The 13,495-nt window shown below is 41.2% G+C and overlaps 2 protein-coding genes across 2 annotated transcripts in view; one reads left to right on the top strand and one right to left on the bottom strand.

The window, feature by feature from the left end:
• Positions 1–4,027: 4,027 nt before the first annotated feature.
• Positions 4,028–6,258, top strand: STOML3 (stomatin like 3). Its single transcript, XM_061345064.1, has 3 exons — positions 4,028–4,132; positions 4,916–5,117; positions 6,114–6,258. The coding sequence occupies exons 1-3, from the start codon at positions 4,071–4,073 to the stop codon at positions 6,231–6,233; spliced, it is 384 nt and encodes a 127-aa protein (XP_061201048.1). The 5' UTR covers positions 4,028–4,070; the 3' UTR covers positions 6,234–6,258.
• A 202-nt stretch (positions 6,259–6,460) lies between these two features.
• The window catches only part of LOC133207816 (complement C4-like), a 50,460-nt gene continuing 43,425 nt past the window's right edge, over positions 6,461–13,495 (bottom strand). Inside the window, exons 37-42 of the mRNA XM_061345015.1 lie at positions 12,913–13,021; positions 11,749–11,838; positions 11,114–11,206; positions 10,263–10,346; positions 7,885–8,017; positions 6,461–6,705 (exon numbers count right to left, since the gene is read on the bottom strand). Of these exons, the coding sequence (XP_061200999.1) occupies positions 6,567–6,705; positions 7,885–8,017; positions 10,263–10,346; positions 11,114–11,206; positions 11,749–11,838; positions 12,913–13,021 (648 nt within the window). The 3' untranslated portion in view covers positions 6,461–6,566. The remainder of the gene's footprint in view (positions 6,706–7,884; positions 8,018–10,262; positions 10,347–11,113; positions 11,207–11,748; positions 11,839–12,912; positions 13,022–13,495) is intronic.

Raw genomic sequence — 13,495 nt, forward strand, 5'->3', positions numbered from 1 at the left:
AGTGGTCCATCCATCAAATTGATGTCTCTCCAATTTAGAGGCAAGGATGTCGTGTGGGACAGTGTCGAACGCTTTAAACAAATCCAGGTGGATGACATCAACTGCTCTACCGCTGTCCATCAGTTCTGTAGCCCCATCATAAAAGGCCACCAAATTGGTCAGGCAGGATTTCCCCTTAGTGAAGCCATGCTGGCTGTCACCAAGCACCTTGTTGTTTTTCATGTGCCTTAGCATGCCTTCCAGGAGAATCTGCGCCAAGATTTTGCCAGCCACAGAGGTGAGACTGACTGGTCTGTAACTCCGCGGGTCATCCATTTTCCCCTTCTTGAAAATGGGGGTTATATTTCCCTTTTTCCATTCATCGGGAACTTCACCCGATTGCCATGATTTTTCAAGTATGAGGGGCAGTAGCTTAGCAGCTTCATTTGCCAGCTCCTTCAGGACCTGCGAATGGATTTCATCAGGTCCCATGGACTTGTGCGCGTTCAGATTTTTAAGATGGTCTCAAACCAGATCCTCTCCTACAGTGGGCCAAAGGTCTTCATTCTCACAGTCCCTGTGTCTGCCTTTCAAGACTGTTCCTGAAGGTAAAAGAAAAACACCATCTGCTTTAGTCACCTCTCAAGGGCTGTATTTATGAGCACATCAGGGAATTCTCAGTAAACAACAGGGAGCAATTATTTCTGTTAGATTGGAATATGTTTTGTTCATCTATCTGACAATATGAGTACCTGTGTAGATTGTTCTATTGAAATGGCTTGGAAAAAAAATATTTTCAATAAAACCGAGTTTCTCTAAAATACAAATGTTGGGGTAGTTTTGCATATGATGTTTTTGCTTCTGCAATAATTAAAGCCATTTTTCTAAAGCATATCTTTCTTCTGTTTTCCCTTGCTGCCCTCGTAGCAGGCATCTGCTCTGAGCAGGTTTGATTATGCAGCTCAGCCTGAGAAGCCCAATAATGAAGATAATGCTACAAATGCCTTCAAATGGATATTGTCACATATTTTGGTTGGTATTGCAATAAGCATAGCAATCCCAGTGTTGCAAGCTGCTTGTTCTTACGGTTTTCACAATGATTTAAAGCATGCATTCAGTGGTGTAGCTTTCTCTCTTATGAAGCTGAGAAAGGATTCTCAGGGGAGCAATTGGCTTCGAATGACCCATCTGGGACCAATGTCAATACGGGCAGGGATGAAGACTTAAGTGAAATGAAGCTAGAGCCCGATCTTCAAACATAATTTAGATGGTGGATGCCCACAGAAAACAGCTATATCATTAATTCAGCTATACGTCAAACTCATAAATTACATATTAAAAGCCGGCTCATTTTTTTCGCCAATAACAAGCAACAGATTTGTGTCCTTTGAGAAAGCTGCTGTCTGTTGCTGCCGCCTTTGGAAATGGCTTAGTCTGAAATGCTGTGGTTGGTTTGTCAATATTAAAAAGTGTTTTGTGGAAAATGTTCTTATTTGGGGAAAATTTTTAAGAGTTTGGAGCTAAAATGCTTCTACTGTGGTTTTTAGATCTAACACAATGGGGTTCAACCTGTACTGATAGACAGTATCAAGAAATGTGTGATGAGCTATTCTATGTGGCATGGTGACCTCAACTGGAGGATTAGTTACATTGCTAGTATGTGAGATCTGAACAGTAGTTGTGCCCTATTTTATTAAGAGGTGTACAGCAGAGGAGCAGTACTCAATCTGTACCCTCTGGCTTTATAGAATCATAGATTGGCTAGGTTGGAAAAGACCTTTAAGATCATGGAGTCCAATAATTAACCCAGCACTGCCAAGTCTACCACTAAACCATGTCAAGTGCTGTCCACACATCTTTTAAGTACCTCCAGGGATGAAGGAGAGACTTCACCGCTTCCCTCAGTGGCCTAATGGTTGACAACCCTTTTGGTGAAGAAACTTTTCCTGATAGCCAATCTAAACCTCCTCTGGTGCAACTTGAGGCCTTTTCCTTTTGTCCTATCACTTGTTGCTTGGGAGAAGAGTCCTTTCAGGTAGTTGTAGAGAGTGAATCATAGTATCACAGAATTCTAATGTCTCTCCTCAGCCTCCTTTTCTCCAGGCTAAACAACCACAGTTTCCTAAGCCAGTCCTCATAGGAAATTTCCTCTTTATTTTCTCTTTGTGTTTTGTCTTGTTCTTGTTTTTTCTCTCTGGTGACAGGTATCACTGATTCATAGAAATAATTTCCAACTTGTATTTTGTGGGCTCTAAAACCAGCTGGGACAAGAAGACAGCCACAGAAGACCATGGAGCTACATCAGAGACAACCCTTATCCACAAGACTCTTTGTAAACACCCCCTCCTCACGAGGGTAACTCACTCCCAGAGCACTCTCATACAAGTGGGGATTTCATTTGATTTCTTCCAATCTCAACTTTCATCATTAGTTAAACTTTCTTGTTTTACAACACTGGGGGAATAAATCTAAAAACTTTTCTGAAGAACTCATATTTGGTGCTGCTAGTGATTAACATGAGTGCATGGGCACATGGATCCCTGCATTGAGCAGCTCTATAACCTAAAGCCACAAAATGCCTCTTCAAGACATGAGTAATTTAAGTCAGTTTTTAGGGATGAGTTACCAGGATGATTGCCTTGAACACCAGGCCTTGAGGAGTCCTAATGCACTAACTGAAGCAGTTAGCTGGGTTATTTGAGGTGAGGCATGTGCCTCTGGGTGTAGTACTGACATTGAGAGAGTTGTGGGTAGCCTCTTCATATGAGTGACAATTCTTTTGTATTTTGTCTGTTTTGTAACCTGTTTGAGAGCAGGGTCTGAGTTTTTCCAGCAAAGCAAGAGGTGAGAAGACGTAAGATGCAGAGTGTTTTGCAGTTTTGTTGGTTCCAATATTATCTCTACTTTTTTTCACATACAGTATGGATGCCAAAGAGTAAAAAAAAAAAAAAAATCAGACCAGAAAGTGGGAATAGAATTAGTTCCAAAATTCTAAACTTAAAATATTTTCCTAGGTTATCAGAGAATATGAACATGCTGTTGTGTTTTGTCTGGGATGTATACTGTCTAAGAAATGAAAGGGACCAGGTGAGTGCATGCAATTTTATTCTCTTAAGATGCACTGATTTCATGTTATTAAGATGCACTGGTTTTATGTTGATACGATGCACTCTGACCACACCAAGAATTGCAGAGGTCCATGAATTGAGGACTTTGATACCAGGTACAGCTTTGCTGTTGAGTAGGTTGGACAACAAATGGTAGGTTGAGCTCATGCTACGGACACTGATGGGGGACCAGAGAGGGTTATATGCAGTCTTCAGGCCTGCTAAGGACTATTTTGAGTGACTGGGACGCTTACTTTACATGTGCCTCACTTCCAACACTGCTTGCTGCTGCCAGCAATTTAGCTGTCTTCTGCTTTGAAAATGGTAAATGTCTCAGGAAAGGGACACTCTGCATCTATAAAGAGTTTGGTGCAGTCACTTAGGATCGGGTTATATATCACAAATACAAACCAAACCCAGCAACATGAAGTATTTGTGTTGGTGTAGTTACGACCTTTCTGCAATGAAACGGGGCAAACTGGAAGCTGAAATAAGGTGCAAAAGTCCTTTTCAGGTCCTGTCTTTCTTCTTGAATAACAACCATGTGGTCCAAAGGGCAGCTAGGGCAGGTGCAGAACTCTTCTCGATGGCTCTGGGCACCTAGTCAAAGTGCTGAGATGAGAAGAATAGCAATATCAAGCCTCCCTCTCCAGTGGAGGGAGAGTGGAGACTCCTTCACAGGATGTGTCAGAACCTGGGACAATGTTCCTCATGTTGCAGCCTACAGGCGGTGCAGGAATCTGGGCCTGAGGTATATCTTCCCTTGAGGCACATACGGCTTATGATTTATAAAGGGGAAACCAAACAAAGGTGTGGAAAGAATTTTTGTCAAAAGTCTGGTGGCAGATTTGAGACCGGAGCTGCACTCTCCCCATTTCCAGTCCAGGGCCCTAGGTCATTAAGCTCCAATAAATTAACATTATTTGCAGATATCTGCATTTCATGTAATTATTTTTGGTTTTCGGGTATAATCCTCATACTTCCATGTACAGATGTTTGTCAAGGTTGATCTTAGAACGGTTACCTGTAACATTCCTCCACAAGAGGTAACTATTGTCTAGCAGCCATCTAAGACAGACATAAAAGTCAGAGGTGATTCATGGCATGATCAAAAGTAATGCAGGTGTTTTATAGTTGTACACCTGTAAACTACCACAGAATTTATCTTATTTGCTGTATTTTCTGACTTTCAAACTGCTTACAAAACTTCTTGAAGGCAAAACATGTCAAGGAGGGAACAGATAGTAGAGCACCATGAGAGCTCTGCTGAGGCAAACTGGCTGCTGAAGCACTGGGTACTTGTCTGGCAAAAGGTGACACGACTCCTTTGTGAATGATTAAATATTTTTCAAATTTCTTTGTTGCAAATTTCAAAGTGCAAAATTTCTTGTACTTTGCTTTTAATTTTTGCTTTAATTTGCTGGAGTTTCTTGGAAATACTTTGTTTAGAGGAAATAGCACAGATTTTCCAAACTGTATGTAATGTATAATAAAATCATGAATGGCCCTTTCTACAAGAAAGTATAACTATGAGTATAACAAGGAGTATAACTATGATCATATAACCATCATTGCAGGAGAAAATGATTCAAGTTATGAGATTTACTCACTATTGGAAGAGTTATTGGAAGGGTATGTACTTTGGTGATGCTGGATAGCTTCCTTAAAGTTATTTCTAGGGGAGAATGGCAAAGAAACAAAAAGAAATTATTGGTTTCCTTGCATTATCAGGGTTTGTTTTCACTAGGGGGAAAAAATAACATTTCCCTTCCTTGGCAAAAGATGTGTCACTGGATTCTTCTCTAATTCTGCACATCTGTCAAATGCAGATTCTCACAAAAGATGCTGTTACTACCCAAGTTGATGGCATGCTGTACTACAGGATCCAGTGCTGTCAGAGCTGTTGCTAACATCACTGATGTCCATTCAGCTACCTTCCTCTTGGCACAGGCAACCCTGAGAAACGTTCTGGGTACACAGACCTTGGCTCAGCTCCTGGCAGGCTGTGAGGAAATTGCACGCAGTACCCAGGTAAATCCAGCTCTCAGAATCCACTGACAAGCATGGAGATGTGTTCTGGGGAGTAGCAAATCAGAACTAATTTCTCTTTCTTTTCAACAATGATAACAAAATATTCCATTATGTTTCTTTCAGTTATACATCTGCTTGTCTAGACTCAGAAAGAATTATTCTAAAGGTATTTCCCCATATTCTTGGAGAAGAGTTATTTCCTATCAAAAAGCAACAAAAATTCTGCAATTATCCAGTGACTTGAATAAGTTAGTTTAGCCTTTGCACAGGGGCTGCTGTAAGTGGTGAGAAGGTCTGCTGCTTGTGAGAAAGTGTCTTGATCGGACCTTTGATTGAGGTTTAATCAAGACAAGGCTTTATCTCCTGTCATAGCAACATACAGTACAGAACTGAGTTGGCTTATGCTTTAAAATGCCATCTGTTTTGCTACTTTATTTGGCAGCCAGGGAGGAAGCAGAGAAATCCAACACCTGCTTTACTCTTTTTCAGTCAGAGATGAGGCATAGTAAAATCAAAGAGAGACTGTACACCTCTCCAGCCAGGAGAGCAGCAGTGGGCAGAGCCAGGGTCATGGTGGTGACATGAGTGCAGTAGTGCATAGCAGCCTGAGCACAGAAGAGCATGCCAGTGCTACAGGGCCGTGCTGTGTCTCTCACTCATAGTGTGCTGTTATGTGCTTTCACTGCGTTGTGCTAGTTTAGGAAGTCACCATAGAATTACTTTGCAAAAGGGAGAAGTCTGATCAACACCCACCTAAAGAAAGGATGGGGATCATAATTTAGGAGGCAGTAGAGAAGCCACACAGGAGTTGATCAGCAGGAGTTTCATAGGTTGTGGTACCCACTGTACTTACACCCATTGGATGGTAAGGCTCCATCTTTCTTTTATGCAGGTTTGCATGCTGCATTTCCTTCTGTCCTAGAAGCAGGGTACATGGCATGGTTTTCTCTCTGCCCTCACTGTGCCTTTTGTAATGGGTTGTGTGTTTGTCCCAAGGTTATCCTCAACAATGCTACAAAGCAGTGGGGAATCAAAGTGGCTCGTGTGGAGATCAAAGATGTCAGGATTCCTGTGGCCATGCAGAGGGCCATGGTGGGCAAAGCAGAGGCTGCTTGAGAGACAAGAGCTAAGGTGAGATCCACGGCAGGTGACAGTCACTGCAGGAATTAATAAGCTCTGCAAGCACAATGATTTTTTTGTTTCATCCCCTGCAGGATGATTGGGCTGTTGTATAATGGATCAGAGAGACAGAAATTCCTGCTCTCTCTTCACCAGTATCAAGGACAAAACCCACAATCAGTATTAGAGTAACTGCAATCTTTTATTATTACACTTCTCCCCCCCACCTATGTCTACAAGAAATATCAGCAAAACAGAAACAGCAAGAAAAATTCTGGAAGGAGCCACATCGCAGTCACACAGACAGGATGTGGGAAGCAGAGCAATGGTTCAGAAGGAGCACAGATTTTCTGACGTGTCCATGAAGTCATGCAGGTCAGCACAGGCTTGCCGGTGCAAGGTGGTGCGGCACTCACTGTCTTCTGGAATTTTCTCTACCCAGGTTTGTGAATCAAGGAGGTACTGCACCCTGAGTGCAAATGGGACAGGTAAAGAGGTGAGTCATGACTATGGATGTGGAGCAATGGGAAAGCGTACACCCCATGATGCTGTATCCCTCCACTTAAGCATCTCTGAGAGCAGGAGGAGTTATACTAGCCAAGAAACTTTTCTGAAACCAAGTTTCACCAGCAGGTTAACTGTGCTTTGAATAAAGTTAGCAAAGTGTCAGTGCTACACTGGGCCTAACTAACTGAAAAAACTATGTGTGTTTTGGGTGACACCAGGTAAGCTTGGGCTAAGTTTCTATTAGTTTTCTGGAGTAACACTAAAGCCCCAGTGCACACCAGTGAAACACAGTGAAGGGGGGCTTAGTTTCAACAGACTATTCCAAGATGTTTCCTAATTTTCTGTGGTGATAACCATTTCTGGCATTTTATGACTGGGTTGGAGAAGATTTTGGAAGCTACAAGTCTTTGTGAGACTTCAGTTTTTAACAGGCTTCTGTTGAAGCAGACCCCTGATTTAAGCACTCGCTGTTGTACAGAGATGGGGAGAGGGACTTTTTAAGGTTTTAGGAAGTGGCAGTCATAATTTGACTGAGAAGGTCTCCCTCCTAGAAATTTTCAGAGGCACTACTTTTTCTCCATTTCCACACAGGAAAATGAAACATTTAAGATGTCTTCCTCACAGAATATTTGATAGTGTCAGGCTAAGTCCCTCCTCAAATCAATTCTCTTTTCTCATTAAAGTGTAACAATGAGAAATAAGAAGAATATGCTATTTGCATGGATGATATAACAGAAACTGAGAGTTGCTCTTAGCCATGGTCCCACCCATCTCTTTTGCAAGCATAGGAGTTGTCTGAGGCATCTGCAGTAGATAGAACTATAGAGCATTTCCCATCCTACTTTTCTAGCTGTGAGTTTTTAACCCAGTGGACTCAGAGACAGATTTTGATTCTGAGAAATGTGGGAATGGCTGAGAAATGTGGGAATGAGGCTGTGCACAGATCCCTAAGCTGATAGGTATGGGTGTCTCAGCTGTTCCCCACAGCTACCCTTTTGCCTCTTTGCATAGTACTAAATCCAGCAGAATTGGTCCCTAAGAGTTTGGTCCTCCCTTTGCTTTCTGGAGGTATTTTAAGAGGCTGAATATCCTCTGGATTCAGGGTCCATGACAGCTGCTGCTCGGAAATCATTGCACTCACTTGTTGTTGAAATCAACAGTTTGCCCATCTCTCCCCATGATGAGGTACCGTTTGCCAGCAACCATGTTTAAGTTGCATGCAGAGCGTGTTAGGAGCTGTCGGTGGACACCCACTTGGATGCTTTCATCGCTAGCTGTGGCACAATAAGAGAAAACCTCATCAGCTTTTCTTATATAGAACCGTAGCCCATAGGACACAACCCCCTGTGATCATTTACTTCACTGCTAAGCAAAGGTAATATTTCTCTAGTGAGCTGTGGCTTGGCATGGGAATAAATGGCCATGCTATGGTAGGATATACTTTCCTTAACATTATCTGAGACAAAGTAAGCCATTTCTGTCTTAGCTGGCTGTCTGAACCTCCTCAGTAGTTACTGAAGGAGCTGTTTTGCTATAAAGAACTTTCAAGCCCTATGGAGTGTGTTTAAATTTCAGAGATTAAAGAAAAAGGCAAGGGAAACATGCTCTTATATTTCACATTGCTTAGGCTCATAATGGTCTTAAAAGCTAGCAAACTTAACTCAAACATCTTGAGGCTCAACAGTGAAGCAGACACTATTAAAAACTCACTCTTCTTAGTGCATCTGACCTGAACTTTACATAAAATAACTTAGAAGATCTTGGTCTGGATTCTGGCCCAGAAGATTACTCATCCAGGCACCGCACTGCCCACTAATTCTGTTAATAATCAAAGTAGTCTGAGGAGTGCACATCTGCAAAATTGTCTTTGTCTTACACAAGTAAGTGTTTCCATCTGTCTTCTGAACCAACCTTTTCTTTGCAAGGATTGGTACTGAAATAATGCCAGGGGTCCAGACAATGAGAATTTACCCTACTAATTCTCATCTACCCTTGGTGATGGCAACAGAGACCAACCTCACTGAAAACAGGTGCAGAAAAGAACAAAAGGTAACAACTCTAGTTAGTCATGAGGTTATCTGGGTGAAATGCCTTGCTTTTTCTTCATGCCTCGTGGCTTCATGTCTCTTCCCAGCTTTTCCCAAGCCTGTTGAGAGCCTCTTGATGCTGATAAACTGCATCATACAGCACAAACCAAAGGGGATTTTAAGGGATAAAATAAAGAGGAGGTAGGAATGGGAGAAGTCATCTCTTCCCTTTAACTTCACAATCAAAGTATATTTCTCTCAGCTGCCAAGAAACAAAATGTTTCCAGTGCTTGCCTAGGAGTTCAATTGCACTGGGGCTCAGAACTCCAAATCCTTTAGATCCTGAAGGTTTTCTGGAGGTATTAATGAAACTTTCCATCCTGGTACTCTAATCTCACATAGCCAGTGTTTTGATCATTAGGTATATTATAATTTCTCTACATATGGAAAGTCCCTAGAGGAACAGATGCTGTCTCTGAACTCATGAGGTATGGACCTCGTTTTCAGACAGGAGCCAAACACTGGGCACAGATCACAAATTGTGTGCCATAAAGTACTTGGTGACACTGCCCGTGCCCTAGGCAAAGGTCAAGGGAGTGGTTTAATTATTCTGCTCCAGTCCAGGAAATTTTCAGAATCTTTGAAGCTGCTTTTTAAAGGCAATCTCTGGGTACCAAACTCAAACCTGACAACCATGTGATACCACAGCAGCTGAAGTCTGAGATGACAGACTCTCCAGAAATTACTTTGAGGAGTATCAGTGTTCGCTGATGCTGCTGATAAAGTTCACATGGGGACAGCTGGAATGGCAGGCTTGCAAAAGGACATTGAGAGCATTGCAAAGCTTTACACTGCACCTAAAAACAATGAAGAGGCTTCTTTGTTGTTTTCACATCTATTAAACTGAAGTTCTAGAAGTTTTCCTGTGTTCACTGACTTCAGGCAAGTCATTGAGGACAATTCTGCCTGTTCTGCTAGGATTGCAAGTGATTAACAATTTATTGGGTAACAATCACTTCAGATCTTCATCTATTATCAAAACAGAGGTCAGTGGACATTTCTACAATAGAAAAAAATTAGAATCAATAACAGCAGCTCATAAGGTGAATTGGCTGACACCGAAGACCTAATAGCCACACTATAGATGTTTTGGGAGGGTTTATCTTAGACTACCTCCAGTTTGGAGCCATGGACTAAATGCAGCTGGAATGTGTCTTCTGGTTTAGTTTCATCTGAAAAGACTGAAGCTGTTGTGCTCTGAGATTGCTGCACAATGTGAGCTGAAACAACCTACAGAGCTGAAAGGAGGAGGGAGGTAGCTGTACCAAACAATCCTTGCAAGGAAGCAATCCTTGCAAGCCTAGTACAGAAGCATATCTGATCCTACTTCCTACAGCAACAGAAGGGATCTGCATGGCTTGTACTGGCTAACATTAAATCAACCTAATTTTCCTACAGGTAAATGAAAGGAGCCAAACTTTTTGATACTTACTGGCTTTAAGGATTCGGTGGATTTTGGCCTCATAGTAATTAAAAACATTCTTCTGAGTACTATTGAGGAGTTCCACCTCGTACACTGCAACAGACAACAACTGTGTGAGGCCAGATGGAAACATGAAATTGCATCCAAAAACTGAAAAATAAGTATACTTTTACCAGATGTCTCTACAGACCCCTGTGCACCATCTATTTACAAATCATGGGGTTATGAAAGACAACAGGACAGTAATCCTGAATACCTAGTATGCTTTTAGAAAGTCAGGTCATCAGTCAGAAAATCATCAACCTTGAGATTTGTATTCCTTTTGTGTATATTATTTTTTTTAAAGAAGCACCTATATGATTGATTGAGTTTTCATATTTTTTCCTGTCCTCTGTCAGCATCTAACTTACTGAAGCTGATGAACCAGTTTTCCTTCAGTAGCTTTTCCAACTTTCCAGCCAAAGAAAAGGCCAAAAATATAAATTAACAAAAAAGAAAATATTTATCTGGCTCTGCAGAAGGAGTCACTGAACTGTGGCACACCATGCCAAGTCTCTTTATCTCCATCCTGCAATGTTAAGGATGTAGGGGATGGTGTTGCTCACACCACAGGTCTTTTCTAAACCATGTAACATGATGCTGCTCATCCCCCAGCATCCCACTGCATCTTTCCACAGCTTTTAGTTTTCCCTTTGAGCCCCTTGATGACTGTGATAGCACACAGCTTTGTTTCATCAACTCAGCTTCTAGGCCAAATACAGAAACCTCACCATTTCAGGAGAGGGGCATACAAAACTAGAAATTTATTTTTATAAAAAAAAACCAATGTTTAAAAATTGACAGATGCTGTCATGCCTTACCATAATCTGCAATAGGGTAGTAGCAGGCAAAACTAGAGCGTGACATTTGTGTTACAGCTTTACTGAAAGTTGATTTTTGTCTTGGGCAGGGACCTAGAGTGAAGAAAATAAATCATAGAATGGTTAATGTTGGAAAGGACTTTAAGATCACCTAGTTCCAACTCCCCTGCCATGGGCAGAGGCACCTTCCACTAGACCAGGTTGCTCAAGGCCTTGTCCAACCTTGGCCTTGAATGCTGCCAGGGACAGGGCAGCCACAGCTTTTCTGAACAACCTGTTCCACTGGCTCAGTGTTCTCATAGTAAAGAATTTCTTCCTTATATCTAACCTTATCTCTTCCTTCTATATAAATAAATGATACATCTGTCTGAGTAAACATAGATGTTTGGATAGATGTAGTTTACACATACTCATCCACTCAACATTCTAACAGAGAATAAAGTAAAATGGCAGAACAATTTTCTTAGAGGTGTGTTGGAGGTTTTCTGCACATGTATTCAACTATCAAGTCAATCCTGGATATCTTAACAAAAATTTGTCAGTTTGGTACCAAACATACCAGAGGATGCTTTGACTCCTGTGTTATTTAGAAATAGCTATCTTATGTTAGAGTGGTCTATTTAGCCATTCCTTACCTTCTGCACACTGGCAAACATTGACGTGGCACACCTTTGAAAGCATGGCACTGTTCTTAGGAGCACTGTAGAACACGCTGCACTTTCTGTCTATGGAGAAGAAACAAAATGGCTTTTCTCAGAGAGCTTCATTTGAAAAACCTATGCAGTAGAAGCTATGTTTGCAGGTCAACTATTCCCTGGCCCAGGTAAATCAGGGCATTAAAGGGTTAGATGCACATCAGTAGTCCACAAAGACCTATAGCTTAGGCACTTAGAGTTCAGGGATCACCTTGCCTTTCAGTTGGGCATTGACCTGCATTTTTGCTTCTGTGGTTTCCGTTGTTGTTGCTGTTGTTTGTTTGGTTCTGTTTTTTTTGTTGTTTGTTTCTTTTTTTGTTTGTTTTGTTTTTGTTTGTTTTTCTTTTTAAGCTGTACTCTTCCTTATTTTATTTATTTTATTTCTTTTCTTTTCTTTTATTTTATTTTATTTTATTTTATTTTATTTTATTTTATTTTATTTTATTTTATTTTATTTTATTTTATTTTTTTCCTGTGAAAAGCATCCATCTTAAGAAGCATCTTTAGACCATAAAGCTACAGTGAGGATTTCACTGTTTCAGGAAGAGGAGATAGGATCACCAAGAGTTAGTGGTTTAAATGTAGCGTAAACTGTCCTGGATCCCTCAGCTTCAGGCGAAATAGAGATTTGGCCTAATTTTCAAATATCGTTTACATAACTCTGCCAAATGGGGATGATTTACGTTTAACCTTTGAGCAGGGAATGAAACTGATTCCCCCAGCAAACACAGTACATAAGGCAAACTTCTAGGGTTTGTCTCAGAGACATAGAAAGACAGCCAAGCCAAAAAAAAAAATGTGAATGGAACACAATTAGAAGCACCATGAAAAACAGGAACTCGGGAAACCTGATTAAAAAACCTGTAATTATAAAAGTTTATATTTTCAGTTCATTTGCAATAAAGACCCTTCCCGAGAGGATCTCTATTTAGATGACCTTAAGCCATGGCAGTAGAAGAGACAGGATTCGAGGCAGATTATATTGGCACTCAACAAAATCATGTGGTTTCACACACTACATTGAAACCACCTTGCTATGGACTGGAGTTTGTTCTTGAGGATCTCTTTTTCAATTAGTTATGTATGATTTTTCTGTGCCCTTACCTGGGTTGTAAAAGTCATAAAGGATGGCATTTGCTGGCTGAACCAAGCCCATGGGATTGATTTGCTTTGCCCCAAATGATATACAATCTGGGTCTGGTCCGCTTGTAATCTGGAGGAAAAAAAAACAATAGTTATGACAAGTAAATTAACTCTTTCTGCCCAGTCAGTTCCTTATTCATTGCTGCCTGTACTAGCTGCTGAATGCTTGCTTCTGATGGGACAGGTGAGTTAATCCTGGTTGCTGCGGTCTCAACTTGAAGAAGGAGCTTCCTTCCAAGATTTTACTGGGAAACTTTGCGGATGAGGTAAGCCTGATAAAGGTAGTTTTGTGAGATGTGTGTAAGTCTTCTCTCCCTGAAACTGTCTGTTCCAGGCTCACATCATCACTACTTTGGGGTTTACTTTCCTGTTTTTGCCTAAAGCCGTCTTGCATAGAAGTAGTGGTTGTAATACACATTCACAGCCTATCCAATACTGTAACACTATTTTAATCCTGGACAAAAAGCATCTCTTCTGAGTAGAGAGGACTTGTCTTTTTTGGCCAAAGCCCAGATTTCAAACATGGACTACATTTCCTGGAATA

The sequence above is a fragment of the Neopsephotus bourkii genome, unplaced genomic scaffold, assembly GCF_033783945.1.
Source record: "Neopsephotus bourkii isolate Nb327-2 ecotype Australia unplaced genomic scaffold, CSIRO-AGI_Nbou_v1 NB_36, whole genome shotgun sequence".
Taxonomy (NCBI): domain Eukaryota; kingdom Metazoa; phylum Chordata; class Aves; order Psittaciformes; family Psittacidae; genus Neopsephotus; species Neopsephotus bourkii.

Excerpts from the sequence above, each read along its gene's own strand:
- STOML3 (XM_061345064.1), top strand. The coding sequence starts at position 4,071 with ATGTACAGATGTTTGTCAAGGTTGATCTTAGAACGGTTACCTGTAACA. Across the intron at positions 4,133-4,915 it reads GTAACATTCCTCCACAAGAG|ATTCTCACAAAAGATGCTGT; the intron begins GTAACTATTGTC and ends TGTCAAATGCAG. Across the intron at positions 5,118-6,113 it reads AAATTGCACGCAGTACCCAG|GTTATCCTCAACAATGCTAC; the intron begins GTAAATCCAGCT and ends GTTTGTCCCAAG.